The following is an 18,842-nucleotide window of genomic DNA, read 5'->3' on the forward strand; positions in this document are numbered from 1 at the left end:
GCTGTGCTCTTCCAGCACCACTAATCCAGAATCTGGTTTCCAGCATCCGCAGTCATTGTTTTTACCATAGTATTCCAGAAGAAGCCTCACCAATATCCAATAAACCTCAACATGGCTTCCCAACTCCCACACTCCAAGGACTGAGCAACGAAGGCATAAGTGCCAAATGACTTTTTAACCATCCTGTCTATATGTGATGCAAACTTCAAAGAATTATGTAGTTGACCCCCTAGGTCTCCCTGTTCTATAACACTACCCAAGACTCTGTCATTAATTGTATAAGCCCAACCCTTGTTTGTAGTGCCAAAATGTAATACCTCGTATTTATCCAGATTGAACTCCATCTGCCATTTTTCAGTCCATTTACCAATTTAATCAAGATCCCATTGTGATCTTAGAAACCTTCTTTACTGTGTACTATGCCACCAATTTTAGTGTCATACACAAATTTACTAACCATGTCTTCTATATTCTCATCCAAATAATTTATATAAGTGACAAACAAAAGAGGACCCAGAACATCCCTGTGAAACATATCTGTTGATAGGCCTTCAGTCCGAAAAGCAACCATCCACCACCACTCTGTCTCCTGCCATTAAGCCAATTTTGTATCCAATTGACAAGCTTACTCTGAATCCAGTGTGACCGAACTTTACTTGTTAGTGTACCATGTGGAAGCTTGTCAAAGGCTTTACTAAAGTCCAAGTAACCAATGTCTACGGCTCAAGGCTAAGGGATACAAAACTGAGGCATTTACAGAGTCGGGCACAACGATGGTGATGTAGTGAGGTATACTGAGGAATAGGCAAAAGTGAAGACTGCAGATGCTGGAAACCAGAGACTAGATTAGAGTAGTGCTGGAAAAGCACAGCAGGTCAGGCAGTATCCGAGGCACAGGAAAATCACCGTTTCGGGCAAAAGCTCTTCATCAGGAATCGGGGCATGGACTCTCCAGGGTGGAGAGATAAATGGCGGGGGTGGGGGGGGGGGTGCGTTGGGGAGAAGGTAGCAAAGGATACAATAGGTGAATGGGGGTGGGGATGGAGGTGATAGGTCAGAGAGGAGGGTGGAGCGAATAGGTGGGAAGGGAGATTGGCAGGTGGGACAGGTCATGAGGACAGTGCTGAGCTGGAAGTAGGGACTGGGGTAAGGTGGGGGGAGGGGAAATGAGGAGTGAAGTCTACATTGATACCCTGGGGTTGAAGTGTTTCAAGGCAGAAGAAGAGGCGTTCTTCCTCCAGGCGTCAGGTGGTGAGGGAGCAGCGGAGTGGGAGGGGAAGTTGAAATGTTGGACCACGGGGCGGTGGCGTTGATTGGTGCGGGTGTCCCGGAGATGTTCCCTAATGCGCTCTGCGAGGAGGTGTCCAGTTTCCCCAATGTAGAGGAGACCGCATTGGAAGCAACGGATACAATAAATGACATTGGTGGTTGTGCAGGTGAAACTTTGATGGATGTGGAAGGCTCCTTTGGGGCCTTGGATGGAGGTGAGGGAGGTGGTGTGGGTGCAGGTTTTGCAATTCCTGCGTTGGCAGGGAAGGTGCCAGAATGGGTGGGTAAGTTGTTGGGGGGCGTGGACCTGACCAGGTAGTCATGGAAGCGTGGACCTGACCAGGTAGTCTTCGAATATGCTGAGGAATATGCAACGGCATCTGAGGGCACATTAGGCTAAGGGGAGGTGGCAGTGGCTCCCATTCTAACCTCCACAGGGGAATACAGAGAAGCAGGGTGAGCTTCATTAGGTGTAATGCTGGGGGTCCAAAGGATTGTTATAAGCCAAGTTCAGTGTATTGAATGGAAATAGGCTATTGGGTATTGCGAGTTCAAAGGAGACATGGAGACTTTGCTGGGGATCTCTAGCTGCAGGCAACCAGGCAGGGCCCAGTGCTGACAGTGGCCACCGCAAGCTGGAGTCCCTATCCTGGAATCATAATTCTGACTGTGGCAAGAACTTTTGCATAAGGTGATTGAGAGAATAAAAGGAAGTTAACGTCATCGGGGTTAAATGAGGCAAATTTCATGTGAGAAAACTCACTTTGTGTGACAGAGAGAAACCTTCCATGAAAGTAGCCAAAAATGATACTTAGCCACTCTAGTAAGATTCAACCCAATATAGTTATATGGAATTCAGCCTGCGGTTCACATGATGTTGAGGACTTTTTTTTTTGTCAGATCCTTCTCCCTCTGAGGCCTCTTCTGTGACACGCTTTTCGCCTGAGTGAAACCATTCTACCCCTCCAACTACCCTGCTCACTGCCCACCCTCACCATCACTACCTGCTGCTAGAGCTATCAACTGCCCTGTTTATTGCCCTCCCTCCTCATAACCCACTGCTGCTATAGGTTCTAGCTGCCCTGCTCTATGCTCTTCCCTCACTATCACCACCTGCTACTGAAGACTGCTTTATTTAGATTGACCAGACTCCATCGAAAGTGAGGTCAGTCTGCAAGGTGCTGCAGAGTCCCTGCATTGACCAACTTCTGCCATTAGATAAATCCCTTTAGAACAAGTTCAGAGCTACAGTCAGTTGAAGGGAATGACTTCAGTCTTGAACTTAGCAGCCTAAGTTAAGGATAGAAGAAGACATGGCCCAGATGAGGGCAAAGGGAGACTAGGCTGGGGCAAGAGCAGAGGGAGACAATGCCAGGCGAAAGAAAAACTGCAGGAAGAAACAAGTAGGACTGTGGGGGATGATGGATTCCAGGAACAAGACTGAGGACAAGGAGGGTACAAACCCTTAAGCTGAAAGCACTAAAATAATTTGAAGAAACAAGCCTTAAAAATAAAATGTGTTAAGACAAAGTGGCATTGAGTGGGGCGATATAAAGCAAAGATTTGCTGTATATTTGTAGTGGTTGACCTAGCAATTTAATCATGGCAACCTTCAGGAAAGTTAGATATAGAAGTGGTTGTAACTATCTTCTGCTTTAAAAGAACTGTTGCAGACAGCTGTGATAAAGGTTGGTTTTAAAAATGACTTTTTGAAAATGAAACCAGGAGTTCCCTTCCTGACTGCACTTAATAAGGCCAGGTCATTGCTTGCTACATTACTCAGCATCTCAACTGCAATCCATTCCATCCCATGCCCTTCAATAATTTCTTACTAATCATTCTCACTTCATCTTTAATCGCTTTGCTAATGCTCCCAGTAATGCTGCCTGTCTTATTTAAATATATTTTCTAAGTTTGTATAGTTGCCAAATTAACATATGATCAAGTGTTGTACTTTACGTGGAAGCAATTAAAAATTGTGCTTGCTATTGTGTCATATTATACAAAAATAAGTCTTGCATGTAAAGCTTTGTGCAATAAAACAAAGTAAAATTGGAAACATTTTAAAATGGCCAGATGATACACTTTGTCAAATCAAGTTCTGAGAAGATTTGTAGCTCAGGTTGAGATTCTGGATGTAGGTTTGCTCACTGAGCTGAAAGGTTCATTTCCATTTTGTCACCCTACTAGGTAGCATCTTCAATGGGCCTCCAGATGAAGCACTGCTGATAATTCCTGATTTCTATTTATATATTTGGGTTTCTTTGGGTTGGTGGTGTCATTTTCCTGTGGTGACATCCAGAACTTTGTCAAATTTCCACCTAACTGGCAAAAATAAGGATTTAATCTAATAGCTCACTAATGGCCTTCTTTTTCAACTATCTTTTCTCAGAACTTCAAATTTTGTACCTGAGGATGCAGAGATTGCATGGAATATTCCATTACCAAAGAACTTGGATATTGTAACTCCATCAAGTACACATTACAGTGGTAACTAACTTAAATATCAAGGAGATGGAATTTACTAGACTTGTAGTCCAATATCTGAAACTGTAGACAACATCCCATCAATTTACTTCCATGCATGCTACTGAGTTCTCGATCTTGAGTCACGATGTGACAAAAGTAATAAGTGGAGTTTCACCTCGCCCACCCACCCCACCATGAGAAGAAAGATAATTATGTGTAATCAAAACTGGAAAAGTAGGTGGTGGGGAAGGGAAAAGAAGAATTATTTTTCTGCCAGGTGTCTATTGATCTTTCCCATTTAAGATATTTGCTGAAGTTATAATCTATGAAAGCTACTGCAGGAGAATGGGAGAGCCCCTTTGGAAATTGTTTGGACGGTCTCTCTTCACCTAAAATAGAATTGATTTAATATTTCGCGTATGGTGAGATTCTACCCTTGCAAGGCCGCCTAGGGAGATGCTAAGTAAATATAAATTAAAGTAAGACAAAGTGAACGGACAATGTCATTGTACACCTGCAGAAAATTACTGAAAGCTCCAATCATATGGGAATTGGTCATTTTTTTGAACATTGTTAGAGAACATCTATTGAGATGGCAATTTAAGACAAAGAAGTTTTCAAAATTGAAGACATTGATAAGACCTCGTCCTCTTGTTTTTTTATAAATCAGAATAAATGTTGTGCTCCATAGATAATGGAACAGGGTTTAATTTAATTCATTTTATGTATTGGTGTCATACTTAATATGCTAGGTTATAATATAGTTGTCTCATTTTGATCAAAATAGCTGAATTTGTTATCAACAAAGAGAACTTATGTGCACTGATTTTTAAAACAATTCACTTCAATACCTTCAACTCTACATCAATAATATGATAGGCAATCCAGTTTTTGCAGTGAAAAATTCTTTTGAAGTCATCCCCAGAGACTTTCTAGTTCAATAAACTGGCTTAGTCAATGAAAACAACTTTTCACATTCAGGTACTGCTGGCTGGGCTGTGTTTATAGTCGAGACTGTGGTGCTGGAAAAGCACAGCAGGTCAGGCAGTATCCGAGGAGCAGGAAAATCAACGTTTCGGGTAAAGGCCTTTCATCAGGAATCATTCCTAATGAAAGGCTTTTGCCCGAAACGTTGAATTTCCTACTCTTTGGATGCTGTCTGACCTGCTGTGCTTTTCCAGCACCACACTCTCAACTCTAAAGTCTAGCATCTGCAGTCCTCACTTTCGCCCTGGGCTGTGTTTATAGTCCATCCCTAGTTCCCTTTTTAAGAAAGTGGTGGTCTGCAGTCCAAAGCTGTAGGTAGATTCTCAATGTTATTAAGGAGGGAGTTCCAGGATTTTGACCCAACAATACTGAAGGAATAGTGATATATTTCCAAGTCAGGAAGGTATCTGGCTTAAAGGTCAACTTGCATGTGATGGTGTTTCCATGTATTAACTGCCCTTGACCTTCTAGCTGTTAGTGGTCGTGGGTTTGGAAGATGCTAGCTAACAAGCCTTGGTAAATTTCTCCTGTGCAGCTTGTGGATGGTACACACAGTTACACTTCTGTTTAGGGATGCCATCAAATTGTATGTCCTAACCTCAAAGAAATCGTTCTGAGCAACTGGTAGGAAGCATATTGTTTGTGGTGTCTTTCTTTCCAAGTAATTTTTAATGTTCTCCAATTTTTCCAGCTTTCAAATTGGTTCTTCATTCACTTAGTGACTAGTCCTTTTTGTAGTAGTTTACTACTTTTGGATTCGCTTGGTTAAGGATTAGTGAATATAGTCGGATAATATTGATTCATAAGTTGCTTCTCTCTTCACTAAGCTATAAGGGTTGAATTTCTACATGGATTTTCCAAATTATCCAATATAACTCTGTGGAATAATTGAAAATCTATGAGAAACTACAGTTGCTCTGTATCTCTGTTTCTACTGATCTTCTACAAAGTTACAGAAGACAATCGAGAGAATTTTAATAAAAGTGGAAGTAGCAAGATGAGTAGGTTCAATGTGTGGTTTGACGCTAAGTGCTTGAGGCAGGGTTTCAGATTCTAGGTGTGTTCAGATCAATTCTCAACATGATCACCTATTTGAAAGGAATGGTTGCAGAACTGGGACCAATGCACTACTAGGGGAGAGTGAGGACTGCAGATGCTGGAGATCAGAGCTGAATATGTGTTGTTGGAAAAGCGCAGCAGGTCAGGCAGCATCCAAGGAGCCCGACATTTCGGGCATGAGCCCTTCTTCAGGAATGAGGAGAGTGTGCCAAGCAGGCTAAGACAAAAGGTAGGGAGGAGGGACTTGGGAGAGGGGCGTTGGAAATGCGATAGGTGGAAGGAGGTTAAGGTGAGGGTGATAGGCCGGAGTGGGGGTGGGGGTGGGGGCGGGGGCGGAGAGGTCAGGAAGAAGATTGCAGGTTGGGAAGGTGGTGCTGAGTTCGAGGGTTGGGATTGAGACAAGGTTGGGGGAGGGGAAATGAGGAAACTGGAGAAATCTGCGTTCATCCTTTGTGGTTGGAGAGTTCCTAGGCGGAAGATGAGGCGCTCTTCCTCCAGCCGTCGTGTTGCTATGGTCTGCCAATGGAGGAGTCCAAGGATCTACATGTCCTTGGTGGAGTGGGAGGGGGAGTTGAAGTGTTGAACCACGGGATGGTTGGGTTGGTTGGTCCGGGTGTCCCAGAGGTGTTCTCTGAAACGTTCCGCAAGTAGGCAGCCTGTCTCCCCAATATAGAGGAGGCCACATCGGGTGCAGCGGATGCAGTAAATGATGTGTGTGGAGGTGCAGGTGAATTTGTGGCGGATATGGAAGGATCCCTTGGGGCCTTGAAGGGAAGTAAGGGGGGAGGCGTGGGCGCAAGTTTTGCATTTCTCACGGTTGCAGGGGAAGGTGCCAGGAGTGGAGGTTGGGTTGGTGGGGGGTGTGGACTCGACGAGGGTGTCACGGAGGGAGTGATCTTTTCGGAATGCTGATAGGGGATGGGAGGGAAATATATCCCTCCAATGGACCCCACCACCAGGAATATATTTACCTCCCCTCCCCTATCAGCATTCCGAAAAGACCACCCCCTCCGTGAATCCCTCGTCAGGTCCACACCCCCCAGCAACCCAAACTCCACTCCTGGCACCTTCCCCTGCAACCGTGAGAAATGCAAAACTTGCGCCCACATCTTCTGCCACCCCCCCCTTACTTCCCTCCAAGGCCCCAAGGGATCCTTCCATATCCGCCACAAATTCACCTGCACTCCACACACATCATTTACTGCATCCGCTGCACCCAATGTGGCCTCCTCTATATTGGGGAGATAGGCTGCCTACTTGCGGAACGTTTCAGAGAACACCTCTGGGACACCCAGACCAACCAACCCAACCATCCTGTGGCTCAACACTTCAACTCCCCCTCCCACTCCACCAAGAACATGTAGGTCCTTGGACTCCTCCGTCACCAGACCATAGCAACACGACGGCTGGAGGAAGAGCGCCTCATCTTACGCCTAGGAACCCTCCAACCACAAGGGATGAACTCAGATTTCTCCAGTTTCCTCATTTTCCCCTCCCCTCACCTTGTCTAAATCCCAACCCTCGAACTCAGCACCACCTTCCCAACCTGCAATCATCTTCCTGACCTCTCCGGCCTATCACTCTCACCTTAACCTCCTTCCACCTATCGCATTTCCAATGCCCCTCCCCCAAGTCCCTCCTCCCTACCAATCCACTACTGGCAAGATTCATGAGAGTGATTGAGAGAATTTAAACTAAGTTGGCAGAAGGGCCAACAAATACAAATAGCGAAGAGGCGTAAAATGCATATTGGGATGAACATTTCACATTGTGGTAGAAAAGGGAAAAGTACCACAGTAGATATGAGCAGAACAAGATGTGCCAGGCATACAAGGACAGGTTTGCAATGCTTATAAAATAGAAAATAAGCTTGGTCAGTTACAAGTACAAATACCAGTGAGAAAATATGATATTGTGGCATTAATAGAGACTAGCTTTTAAAAAATGGTTGGGATCTTAATTTACAAGAATACAAGGTGTTCAGAAAAAATAGGGGAGAATGGAATGTTGGAAAGAGCACGTATCCGGAGACAGTCAAAGATCCATTTGTTTAGCGTTTAAAAAGTATAAAGAGTATGGTCATGCTACCAGGACTATTCTGTGAGATTGAGCAAGAGGAGCAAATGTGCTAAGAAATCAGATGCATAGGAACTTAGTGGCCATGTCAAGAGAACTTTAACTTCAGAAATACTTATTAACATATTTTTAGAGTAAAAGGTGTGGAAGAATAGGAATTTCTGAAATGTGATCAGGAGAATTTTCATGACCAGTGTGTTCTTATTCAACTCTGGAAACTGAGATTTGTGGTGATTGGTTGAAGTCTTTTTAAGGGAACCTTCAGTGAGAGTGATTAGCATATTATTTTAGCAATAGAGAAAAGAAAAGTACAGTCTGAAGTAGGATAACTTCTAATGGACTGAAACAAAAGATTGACCGTAATAAACTCTTAACAGGGCACTAGATCTTTAATGAAGCGATGTTTCAAATACAAGCAAGTTCATTCCTACAAGAGCAGAAAGTGAGGGAACCAAAGGTACAGTTCCTTGCATAATGGAAGATCTTTTAAAAATTATGATGAAACCAAATAAGAGTTTGTTAAAATTATGTATGTCAAATAATTCTCCATGTGAAAACTAAATCAAATAAATTGAGAATGGAAGTAATGAGGAAAATACAACTGACCAGAGAAAAGATAAGAGAATGGTGGTTAAGATGAAAGGTAACACAAACATCTTCAACCAACAAGCAAATATAAATAGTAAGTAGTATGAGGTAAAGCAGAGCCAGAGAAGACAAAGAGGGTAATGTATGCTTTGGAACAGAGTGCAAAGTGTGGATTTATTAATAAGTACTTAGCATCAGTGTTTACCAAGGAAAATAAAGCTGATAAAATATAAGTAGAAGTTAATATAATAGAGATAAGGGATAGAGCAAAAATTCAATTTCAGCTTACTGGAAATACTGTGACTGTGCTGAAATGGATCAGTTATCAAGTCTGAAAGGCTTACATTCCGGGTACTTGAAGCCAGTGGGATTGGACTTGGTCAACATGTTTGATATAATTTTCTAATCTTCTCTCAATACTGCGGAGATGCCAGAGAATTGTAGAGCAGCAAGCATGGTGCAACCTTTATTGTATAAGGACAAGGAGATTCTTAGTAACTGGAGGCCAGTTAGTCTAGCATCAATGGTGCATAAGGTTTTAGAAACAATAATTATGTGGTGGGGAGGGAGGTGTGAAGAATGCAAAAAGCACCTAGAAAAGTTTGAACAAGGTAAGGAGAGCCAGGATGGATTTATAAAAAGTAGGTTATGCTTAACTGGTTTAATTAAATTTTTGATGAAGTAATATAGAAAATTGATGAAGGGAAAGCAGTTATTGTTGTTCATGTAATCTTAAGAAGTTCTTTGGCATGGTACCATATAAAAGGCTAGTTAATGATTTTGTGAAATAGGATGTTGACTGTCAGTATGGATAAAAGATTGTCTAAAGGACTGAAAACAAGATCATGGCAAATACAGTAGTCCTTTTTCAGGCAAAAGGCTGGTTAACAATGTTGTCCCCTCGGCTCAGTGCTAGGACCTGCTGTTGTTTACTTACATGTACGTAAATGACTAGGACATTGGAATACAGAGTTAAATTGCAAAATTTCCTGATGATTCCAAATTTGATGGTATGGCTGAGTGTGTGTGGATAATGCTAATTGACTGCAACAGAAACTAGGCTTGCGGAATGGACATATATGACAGGAGAAATTTAATGCAGAGAAATGCAAGTTGATGCACTTTGTGGAAAGGAAATATTGACTGAATAACATAGTTCTGAAGTGTGTGCAGAAACAAGAAGATTTTTTGATTCATGTGAATAGATTTTTGAAAGTGACGTGATCTTTTGAAATAGCAGTGCAGTCTTTTTTTGGAAACCTCTTAAGTACAAAAGCAGAGAAATAATGCTAACCCTGTAAACCTTGGTTAGACCATAACTAGAGTATATATTGCTAGATGTAAAAGAAATTGAGTAAAACAATAGCTTAAATTGTATCAATTTTCATCAAACTTTTCATAGCAGTATAAGAGTATAAAATCAGTAGCATTATTTAAAAAGGAGCCTGCAGTTGTTGGAAAGCTGAACTAAAAGCAAACCTCTGGTAAAATTCAACAGCTTTGGCAGCATCTATGGTGGAACAATTAACATTTGGAATTGAATATGATAAATCTTTTGATCTTCAGGCATACAAAGCAGTGTCATTTTCAGCTGAAATTTTAAACTCCATATCTGTAGAGAAGGAAACAGTCAGAACTGTTGAGTTTTTCCAGAAATTTACATAAATGTTAGGCAGTGTTCTTCTTTTTAAAGTCAACTTAATTGATGACCTAAACCACAAGTTTGACCCATAATCTACAGTGCTTATTCTGGACATCTTTCAAATAAAACTTGATGAGTTTAGTAATTACTGCTAATGTTTCTAATATTACTTGTATATCTGATATTATAATGGAGGCATAAAGAACATATTTGTTTAAAATAGAATGTTGCACCAACACAGCTTTTAACTAATAGTTCCAAGATTAAAATTGTTAATATTGAAATATGTATGATTGTGTTTAGGTTTATGGCCTAATTCATTCAGACCGTCTTTAATTTCTCTATTGACTCAATAATGTCAATAACATTAGATGTTATGTTTACTCTTGATTTATTTTGGTTTCTGTTACTAGATTTTTCAAATGCAACACAAAGCAATGAGGTGTCTCCTGATACTCTGACTTTACAATGTGATGATAAAGGACAAACAGTTGATGTAGAACAGGTAGGTGAGGAATGCTACTTTGCATTGAATATTTGATTAAATTACATTAACTTACAAAAGATTTGCTTGTTGCTTTACACCCTTATCTCTACCCTTTCATGCCACAGACCATTTAAGCCAATGCATCTTATTCTGTTGATCTGACTGGTAAATGTAATTGGAACAAGGTCAACCTGATGGATATCATAGAATATGAGTTCCTCATTGGGGCTCCAACCTGCTCCAATCGGGAGTCCTGGATGACAGGAGTGTCAGGGGTTCTGCTAGCTCTGAGCTGGTCAGTGTCATGTACTATGCATATGTAAATAAAAGGTGACTTGGTGATAGGATACCAGACTTCATAGAGTTAGTTCAGTGGCAACGAGAGAAAAATACATCCCTGCAAAGTTTCACTTGCGAGAGTCATTGGGATAAGCATTTCTGGCATCATGCCGTTATTTGGGAACTCGACTTATTCGATCCTGCTGGCGAAGACGGGTCCCAGTATGTGGAAAGAATGCATTATTTTTTCCAAGAAATGACATTGAGGCAGATGAAAAGCAATAAATAATTCTCCAGACAGGTTGTGGACTCGCAGCTTTTTCAGTTATTAGGAGCCTAATTTTCTGTGAGGCACCAAATAGTATAATCTTTAAAGAGTTAATGGATTTGGCTAAGGAATATTCTAACCCAAAACTTCCTGTAATCCTGAGACGCTATCGGTTTTACTCAGCAGTTCGAGAACCAAGGTAATCCGTGTCAGGATTTTTGACAAGGTTAAGATGATTGGCAGAGGCATGTGATTTTGGTATAACCTTAAGTAAGATGCTGAGAGATTGGTATGTGGAATTAATGATGTGACCATGCAAAAGCATCAACTGGCTGAAGCCTAACTAGATTTCAACTGTCTTTGTCATTATAAGATGCGACAAGTGGAGCTTATGAGTTACAGGATATTCTAACAGAAGTGGACATCCTCACTTGTTCAACTGAGCTTGGGGAACACCACTAGTGAAGGCAATTATATATCCTCACTTAGGGCATATCTTGAACAGAGAGACTCTAGGTCAGTCACAGCAAAGCCCCAAAACAAAGCCAAGCCTTGGCCAAATGGTTAAAACTTTCTCGAGGATCCAGGCCAGTAGGTAGGGCATTGTAGTTGCTGCTAGTATATAAACTAGTTATAGTGAAAGAGTTCCACTAAGCCTGAATTGAGTACACCGGTATCCAAGCGAGTGCACAGCCTGGAAAGTCCCCCCTAAAACTGGTTTGGAACAGTTAACAACATCCAAATCAGAACCATTCAAAATAAGTGTCTTGTTAAGTGGTCACTAAGTTCTAATGGAGATCAATACCAGCGGAGCCTTTTCAGTGATCACTGAACTAGTCGTTCTGTACTCCAACCCTTAAAAGATCTTGGCCAGGCTGAAAACCTCTATGGGGAACCCTTACAGATTAAAGATACAACTTCAGTTCTGGTCCCTTAAGAGAAACAGCTGGTTCAGTTACCACTGATTGTAGTAAAAGACTCTGGCCCAAGCTTGATGGGATGGAATAGATTGAGAAAAATTTAACTTGATTGGCTCAGCATTTTTCAATTAGAAAATAGCTGGCTGAGTAAAATTCTAATTAAATCCTGGAGGTTTTTCAGGAAGGTCGAAAGACTATCAAAGGGACCACGGCCACCTGACATTTGGTTTGATTTATTATTGTCACATGTACCTGGGTACTGTGAAAGGTTTTGTTTTGCGTGTAGTACAGGTAGATCATGTCATACAAAGTACATTGTATTCTTCGTTATGTTCTATTAACGAATGTTGCAGTTGCAGAGAAAGTGAACAAGATCAACATGAAATTTAAATTTTGTGAGGTCCATTCAGAGGTGTAATAACAGCAAGAAAGACTCTTCTTTAATCTTTTTTTATGTATGTACGAACCTTTTATATTCTCTGCACAACAGAAGATGGTGGAAGATGATAGGAGGGGTCATTGATTATGTTGGCTTCTTTCCTGAGGCATTGGGAAATATAGATGGGGTTAATGGATGAAAGGCTGGTTTGCGTGATGGACTGAGTTGTGTCCCTGACTCATGGTGATTTCTTGCGGTCTTGGGAATAACCATTCCCAAACCACACTGTGATGCATCCAGATAGAATGCTTTCTATGGTGTATCTATAAAAATTAGTAAGAGTCTTTGTGGGCATGCCAAGTTTCCTTAGCTTCCTGAGGAAGTAGAGGCGCTATTGTACTGTCGTAACTGCTGCATCGACATGTGTGGACCATGATAGATTGTTCATAATATTCACTCCCAGGAACTTGGCTCTCTTGACAAGTTCCATTCAGCACCATTGATGTAGACAGGGCTGTGCCCTCCACTCTACTTTCAGAAATCAATAACTAGCTCCTTCATTTTCTTAACATTAATGGAAAGATTGTTGCCTTTACACCATGCTGCTAAGCACTCAATCTGTTTGCTATGTTCTGTTTCATCGTTGTTTGAGATCAGCCTGACCACAATGGTGTTATCAGCAAACTTGTAAATGGAGTTGGGGCACAATTTAGCCACACAGTTGTGAGTGTATTAAGAGTATAGTAAGGAGCTGAGTACTCAGCCTTACAGGGGACTGATGTTGAGGGTAATGGTAGAAGGAGCCATTGCCACCTATTCTTATTGATTGCAGTTAATGGATCAGAAAGTTGAGGATCCAGTTACAGAGGCAGGGAGCTGAGTCCTTGTTCTTGGAGTTTAGAGATGAGTTTGTTGGAAGTGTTATTATAGTGTTGAAAATTATGGTGTTGAAAGTGGAACTGTAGTCAATAAGCAGGAGCCTGATGGAGGTATTCTTGTTATCAAGATATTCCAGGGATGAGTGTAGGGCCAGGGAGATTGCATCTTTTGTAGATCTGTAGCGCCAGTAGGTGAATTACAAAGGGTTAAGGCAATTTGATAGGCTAAAGTTGATATGTGCCATGATTAACTTCTCAAAGCACTTCATAATTATAGAGGTTAGAGCGACAGTGCAGTGGTCATTGAGACACACTGCATGATTTTTATTTGGCACTGGGATGATGGTGGACTTCTCGACTTAGATGGGAACTTTAGATTGTAGTAAGGAGAGATTAAAGAAGTCTGCAAATATTCCCGCCAGCAGCCTGCACAGGATCTGAGTGCATCTGGCATTTGGACTCCATCTGGGCCAGTTGCTTTCCGTGGGTTCACTCTAGAAAGTTTTGTGGTGGTGATTATGGTTACAGGTGCATCCGAGGCTGTTGTGATAGGTGACGTTGTTTCATTGACCTTCTGTTCAAAGTGAGCATAGAATCAATTAAGCTCATTGGTAGGGATGTACTGTTGCCCATGATTCTGTTCGACTTCACTTTGCACCCCTTTATATCATGTAAGCCTTGCCACTAAAGACACATATATACGTGGTTGGTCTGGGTCTCAAGCTTAGTTTGGTATTGCCTCTTACCATCTCCGATGCCCTTAGAGGTCATACCTTGATTTTTTTTTGTGTAGGGTTGCCCGACTTGTACGTCTCCGACCTGGGCTTCAGTAGGGAGTGAAATTCATCTATGATTTTCAGTTGGGGAACATTTTGATTAACTTCAGTTTGCAGTCTTCTACACATTTGGTAATGAAGTCTGTGACAGTAATGGCATTCTCGTTTAGTTGGCCACTGAAGTTTTGAACATGGCCCAGTCCACTGGCTGTAGCAATCTCATAGAAGCCTTTCTGTTGCCTCAGACCAACACTGCACTATTTTCTGTACTGCGTTCTCATGCTTCAATTTCTGCTTGTAAGCAAGGCAGAGGTGCACATTATTGTGATCTGATTTTCCAAAATGCAAAAGAGGGATGAAGCGATGAGCATTTTTGGTTCTCTAGCAATGATAAATTGCTTTGGACAGGAGACACGTTGATTGTATTTTGATAGGACATTCTTGGGATTGGTCTGCTTGAAGTCATCAGCTATAATGAATGATACCTTGAAGTATTCTGTGTCAAGACTGTAATGTTGTATACTTTGTCAAGTATACAGCGCTACTCTTCACTTCCACATGGGGTGGAATGTAGACCACGGTCAAAATAGTGGAAATGATCTTACATGGCAGGTAGTAGGGTTGACACTTTACTGTAAAATATTCTAGGTCCACAGAGCAGTACCTCATCAGAGTGGCCACATCTGAGCACGAGGCGTTGATTAGGAGGCAGACCACACTGCCTCTTGGCTTGCCTGAGGACGCCGAGTAGTCCATTCAGTGAACTGATAAACTCTCTGGTTGTAAGTCAGTTGTAGCAGGAGTGAGCCATGTCTCTTGTAAATTAGAGCACACAGCAGTCTCTTAATTCTCTTACATGTTGACCAAGAAGCAATTCCATATTTCAGCAAGTCCTGCCCAGTGCCATTTGCCTTACATGCAAAGTAGAGGCAGAAATCAGGAGACTGACAGGTGAAGGAATCATCAAACCAGTGCAGTTTGTGGAATAGGCAGCACCGATCATACTGTTTGTGAAGTCCGACTGATCAGTTTGGCTTTTTGGGAATTTCAAACAAACTGTAAACCATTTCTCACAGTTGAATAAATACCCAATCCCTAGCAAAGAGAACTTATACACAAAACTGGCAAGGGAGCTGTCCTTCATTAAGCAGGACATGAACCAAGTGTACCTGCAATTGTGATTAGATGAGGATTCCCAGAAGAATGCTAGAATTTTCCAGCAGACGCAAGAGAACATTTTACAAGATCTATTCCAGGTCGCAATTTATCTGTATAACCAGGAAGACCAATAAAGAGCATTTAGAAATTTGGACAGAGTGCTTAAATGTTTCTCCAAGGTGGGTACATTGCAAGAGGAAATAAATGTGTGTTCCACCCTCCCCTAGTGACCTAATTGGGCTACAGAGTCAACAAGACCAGGTTACACTTATTGGAAGATGAAGTGAGGGTGATCAAACATGTCTCATTTCCCTTATCTGTACACCAGGAGTTGATTAGGAGGCAGACCACACTGCCTTTTGGCTTGCCTGAGATGTCTCATCTCCCTTAGGTTGGTGAACTGTGATGGAAAATTCACACCTAACCTGACCCCTATCCTGGGACCCTTACATCTGCTATTGATAAAGGTCAGACTTTGAAATGATCTTTTAGGCAGATGTAACCTTTAGGGAAGTGAAGAAGCAGCTATCATTGTCCAAGATGTTGGCACACTACGATCCCAAGCAAGATGTGGTCTGACACTCAATGCCTCCCGTATGGTGTCAGGGTAATGTTGGCTCACCAGAGGCCCAGTGGAGAGGAACGCCCTTTGCATATGCTTCCCAGACTTTGGCTGATGCTGAGCAAAGATAACCCAAATAGAGAGGTAAGGTTTGACAGTCAACTTTGATGTGAGAAAGTTCTCCCAATACCTTTTTGCAGATGTAAATTTGTAATGGTAGTAACAGACCACAAATCTCTGAAAGGGCTACTAAAAGAGGACAGGGCCTTCCCACCCATAACTTCAGATTGAATTCAGCAGTTGGCTCTTATTCTGAGTGTGTACAATTACAAGTCAGAACACCATCCAGGAGGCCAACTGGAATGTGTGGATGTCTTGAGCTGCCTCTGCAGGTACCGCCACTAACAGAGTCCATTCTGATTTTAAACTTTCTGGACACCACTAACAATACCAGACTGTGGACACAAAAAGATCCCATACTGGCAAAACTAAAACAGCTGGTGGTGATGGGGGAAACAAAATGCCATAGAACAATACAGCGCAGAACAGGTCCTTCAGCCCTCAATGTTGCGCCGACCTGTGAACTATTCTCAGCTCGTCCCCCTACACTATCCCAAAATCATCCATGTGCTTATCTAAGGATTGTTTAAATCTCCCTGCCATTACAACCAGAATTGTAATCTTTCTAGACTCAGCAAGACCAGATCACTATAGGGAACAGCATATAAGTATAGGGAGCAAGAGTGATTGTCTCGAGCAAAGGTCACCACCATATACTGGCTAAATTCCACCAGAGTCGTCCATTGATTTCTTTTTTAAAATGAAGATATTGGCGAGACGTTGTGTCTTGTGGCCAGGATTAGATGCAGACAGCTGAATTTATGGGCAGTGCTCAGAGTGCCAACAAGGACATAAATTGCCACCAGCAGCCCTTCCAAGTTTGTGGGAATGGCTGGGTAAACCCTGGACTTGGTTATGTGTTGACTATGCTGGACCTTTCATCGGCTCTGTTTTTAGTCATTATGGACACCCATTCAAAGTAGTTGGACATGCATAGAGTTCATCAAATAGAGGGATGATTGAAAAGTTGCAAGCATCTTTTGTAATGAATGGGCTCCAGGGGTGTTGGTCACAGTCAATGAGCAAGGAATTTGAGTATTTCTTAAAGCCTTATGGCATTTGGCATATAGGGGCAGCTTGATACCATACATCATCCAGTGGTCTGGCAGAAAAAGCAATCCAAACTTTGAATTCAGGCTTAAAGGAACAGCCTACAGTTTCACTCAATACCAAACTGAACTGGTTCCAGTTTTGAATGTAAGACCACTCCTCTGGCAATTACAGGGATAGCTCCAGCAGAGTTGCTAATGAGGAGAAGACTCTGCACCAGGTTAAATGGGATCTTCCTGGAACTGAGAGGGAGGGGAAACGGCATCAGGAATGCCAATGCCAAACACAAGACAGGCAGTTGATGTCAGGAGACAAAGTTCAGTGTCAAAACTAAGGGAATGGCTCTATGTGGATAAGAGGCATGGTTGATGAGAGGTCAGGTCCTTGGACATAAAAAGTTTGGGTAAGAGAGGCAATCCTGCACATGCATGTGGACAACATGAAAGCTGTAATCTCACGAAACGTACAAGAGAAAAACCATAGTGCACTGGAATTTAATGGTTGCTCAGGAATTAAGTAGAGGCCATTTGATTTTCCTATGCCAACCCAAAAGTTCTACACCACATTGCCTTGGAACTGCTAGTGGCCTGTTTGACTGAGGGGACAGTGATCCCTCCTTATCAGTCCATCAGCGTCCAATTAAGAAACATGATGTTGGGAAAGGGGAATGAACCACTGCAATTCACATTTGCCACACTCAGCTCTGATTCTTTCATCTCCCTGCCTTAAGGTTGGTTAGACTGTGGGCTCAGTGCTACTTTCCTACCTGACCTAATATCCCTTGACTCCTTTTGAAGGTTAAAATTTTCTAACTCGACCTTGAATATATTTCAATGACCTAGTCTCTGCTAAGCCTCACTGGGACAGTACACTGAAAATCAAGTCCTGCTATTCCCAGAATCAATGCAAACGTTAAAGATTTTATAAAAGTATGCACAATTCCACAACTTGCCTGTCTTTTAGACCCAGGTGGACAGAAGACTGGACCAGGCTTCAGCCCTTAAGAATCAAATTATAAAGAAGAAATCCATTCTAGCTGGAAGTAAGCAATTGTGAACTATTAGATAAAACTCCAACTCCCTTAAAGAAACTCCTCTACACATACATAATACAGAAAAAAGGATGTCATTGACAGGTGGAAAGACAACTGCCTTAACCAATGGTCTCCATCCACATGTACGTTGAGGTGATCCTTTTAGTTTCTCGGGATCTGCTGTTCCTCTATCTTCAGACTCTAAGTGCGTTCACTTGTGTACACCAGGTTATTTGCAATGAGACTTCTACGACTTGAACAGACAGCAATGTAAACAGATTTATTACCTCATGTAACTTACTTTGAAGAAGCCCAGTAATCCTTTATACAATCCTTTGCTTGTTTTTTGAAAACAGTCCTTTTCCCATTTCAGTACACAATGAAAATAAAGGGAAAAAATAGTCTTTACACCTTCACTGCTGCCTGGGTAAAGATTTTTTTTCTATTAATCAGATGTGAACATCAGTGGCTAGACCAGAATTTTTGTCTGTCCCTAATTAGCTTTGAGAAAGTGGTGGTAAGTAGATCCTAATTTTGTATATCGAGACAGGTTTCATTCTGGGATCAGACTGATGATACCGACTGATGCTAACACTGAATAACAAAGTGGGGGCTTGTTTGGGATAAAAATCCATGAGTTTTATGAATCCTTTTTAAAAAACGAATGTAGAGTTACTGGACATCTTTATAAGAGTTGCTGTGAAGTATACTACGTAGATTGGAATTTTAAATTGGCTTTGTCTATTGCTAAAACATCTTCTACTCCCAGAAAAATGAGCCAATTAATTAAAATCTTAAATCATAAACTTTAAAAAAAAATCTGAATTTGCTAAAACAGAATA

The 18,842-nt window shown here is 41.7% G+C and overlaps 1 protein-coding gene across 1 annotated transcript in view; it reads left to right on the forward strand.

Moving 5' to 3' along the window:
- atf7ip2 (activating transcription factor 7 interacting protein 2) overlaps positions 1–18,842 on the forward strand; it is a 109,378-nt gene that overhangs the window by 66,380 nt on the left and 24,156 nt on the right. Inside the window, exons 8-9 of the mRNA XM_072560003.1 lie at positions 3,662–3,759; positions 10,504–10,595. Of these exons, the coding sequence (XP_072416104.1) occupies positions 3,662–3,759; positions 10,504–10,595 (190 nt within the window). The remainder of the gene's footprint in view (positions 1–3,661; positions 3,760–10,503; positions 10,596–18,842) is intronic.

Source organism: Chiloscyllium punctatum, chromosome 40 (genome assembly GCF_047496795.1).
Source record: "Chiloscyllium punctatum isolate Juve2018m chromosome 40, sChiPun1.3, whole genome shotgun sequence".
Classification (NCBI taxonomy): Eukaryota; Metazoa; Chordata; class Chondrichthyes; order Orectolobiformes; family Hemiscylliidae; genus Chiloscyllium; species Chiloscyllium punctatum.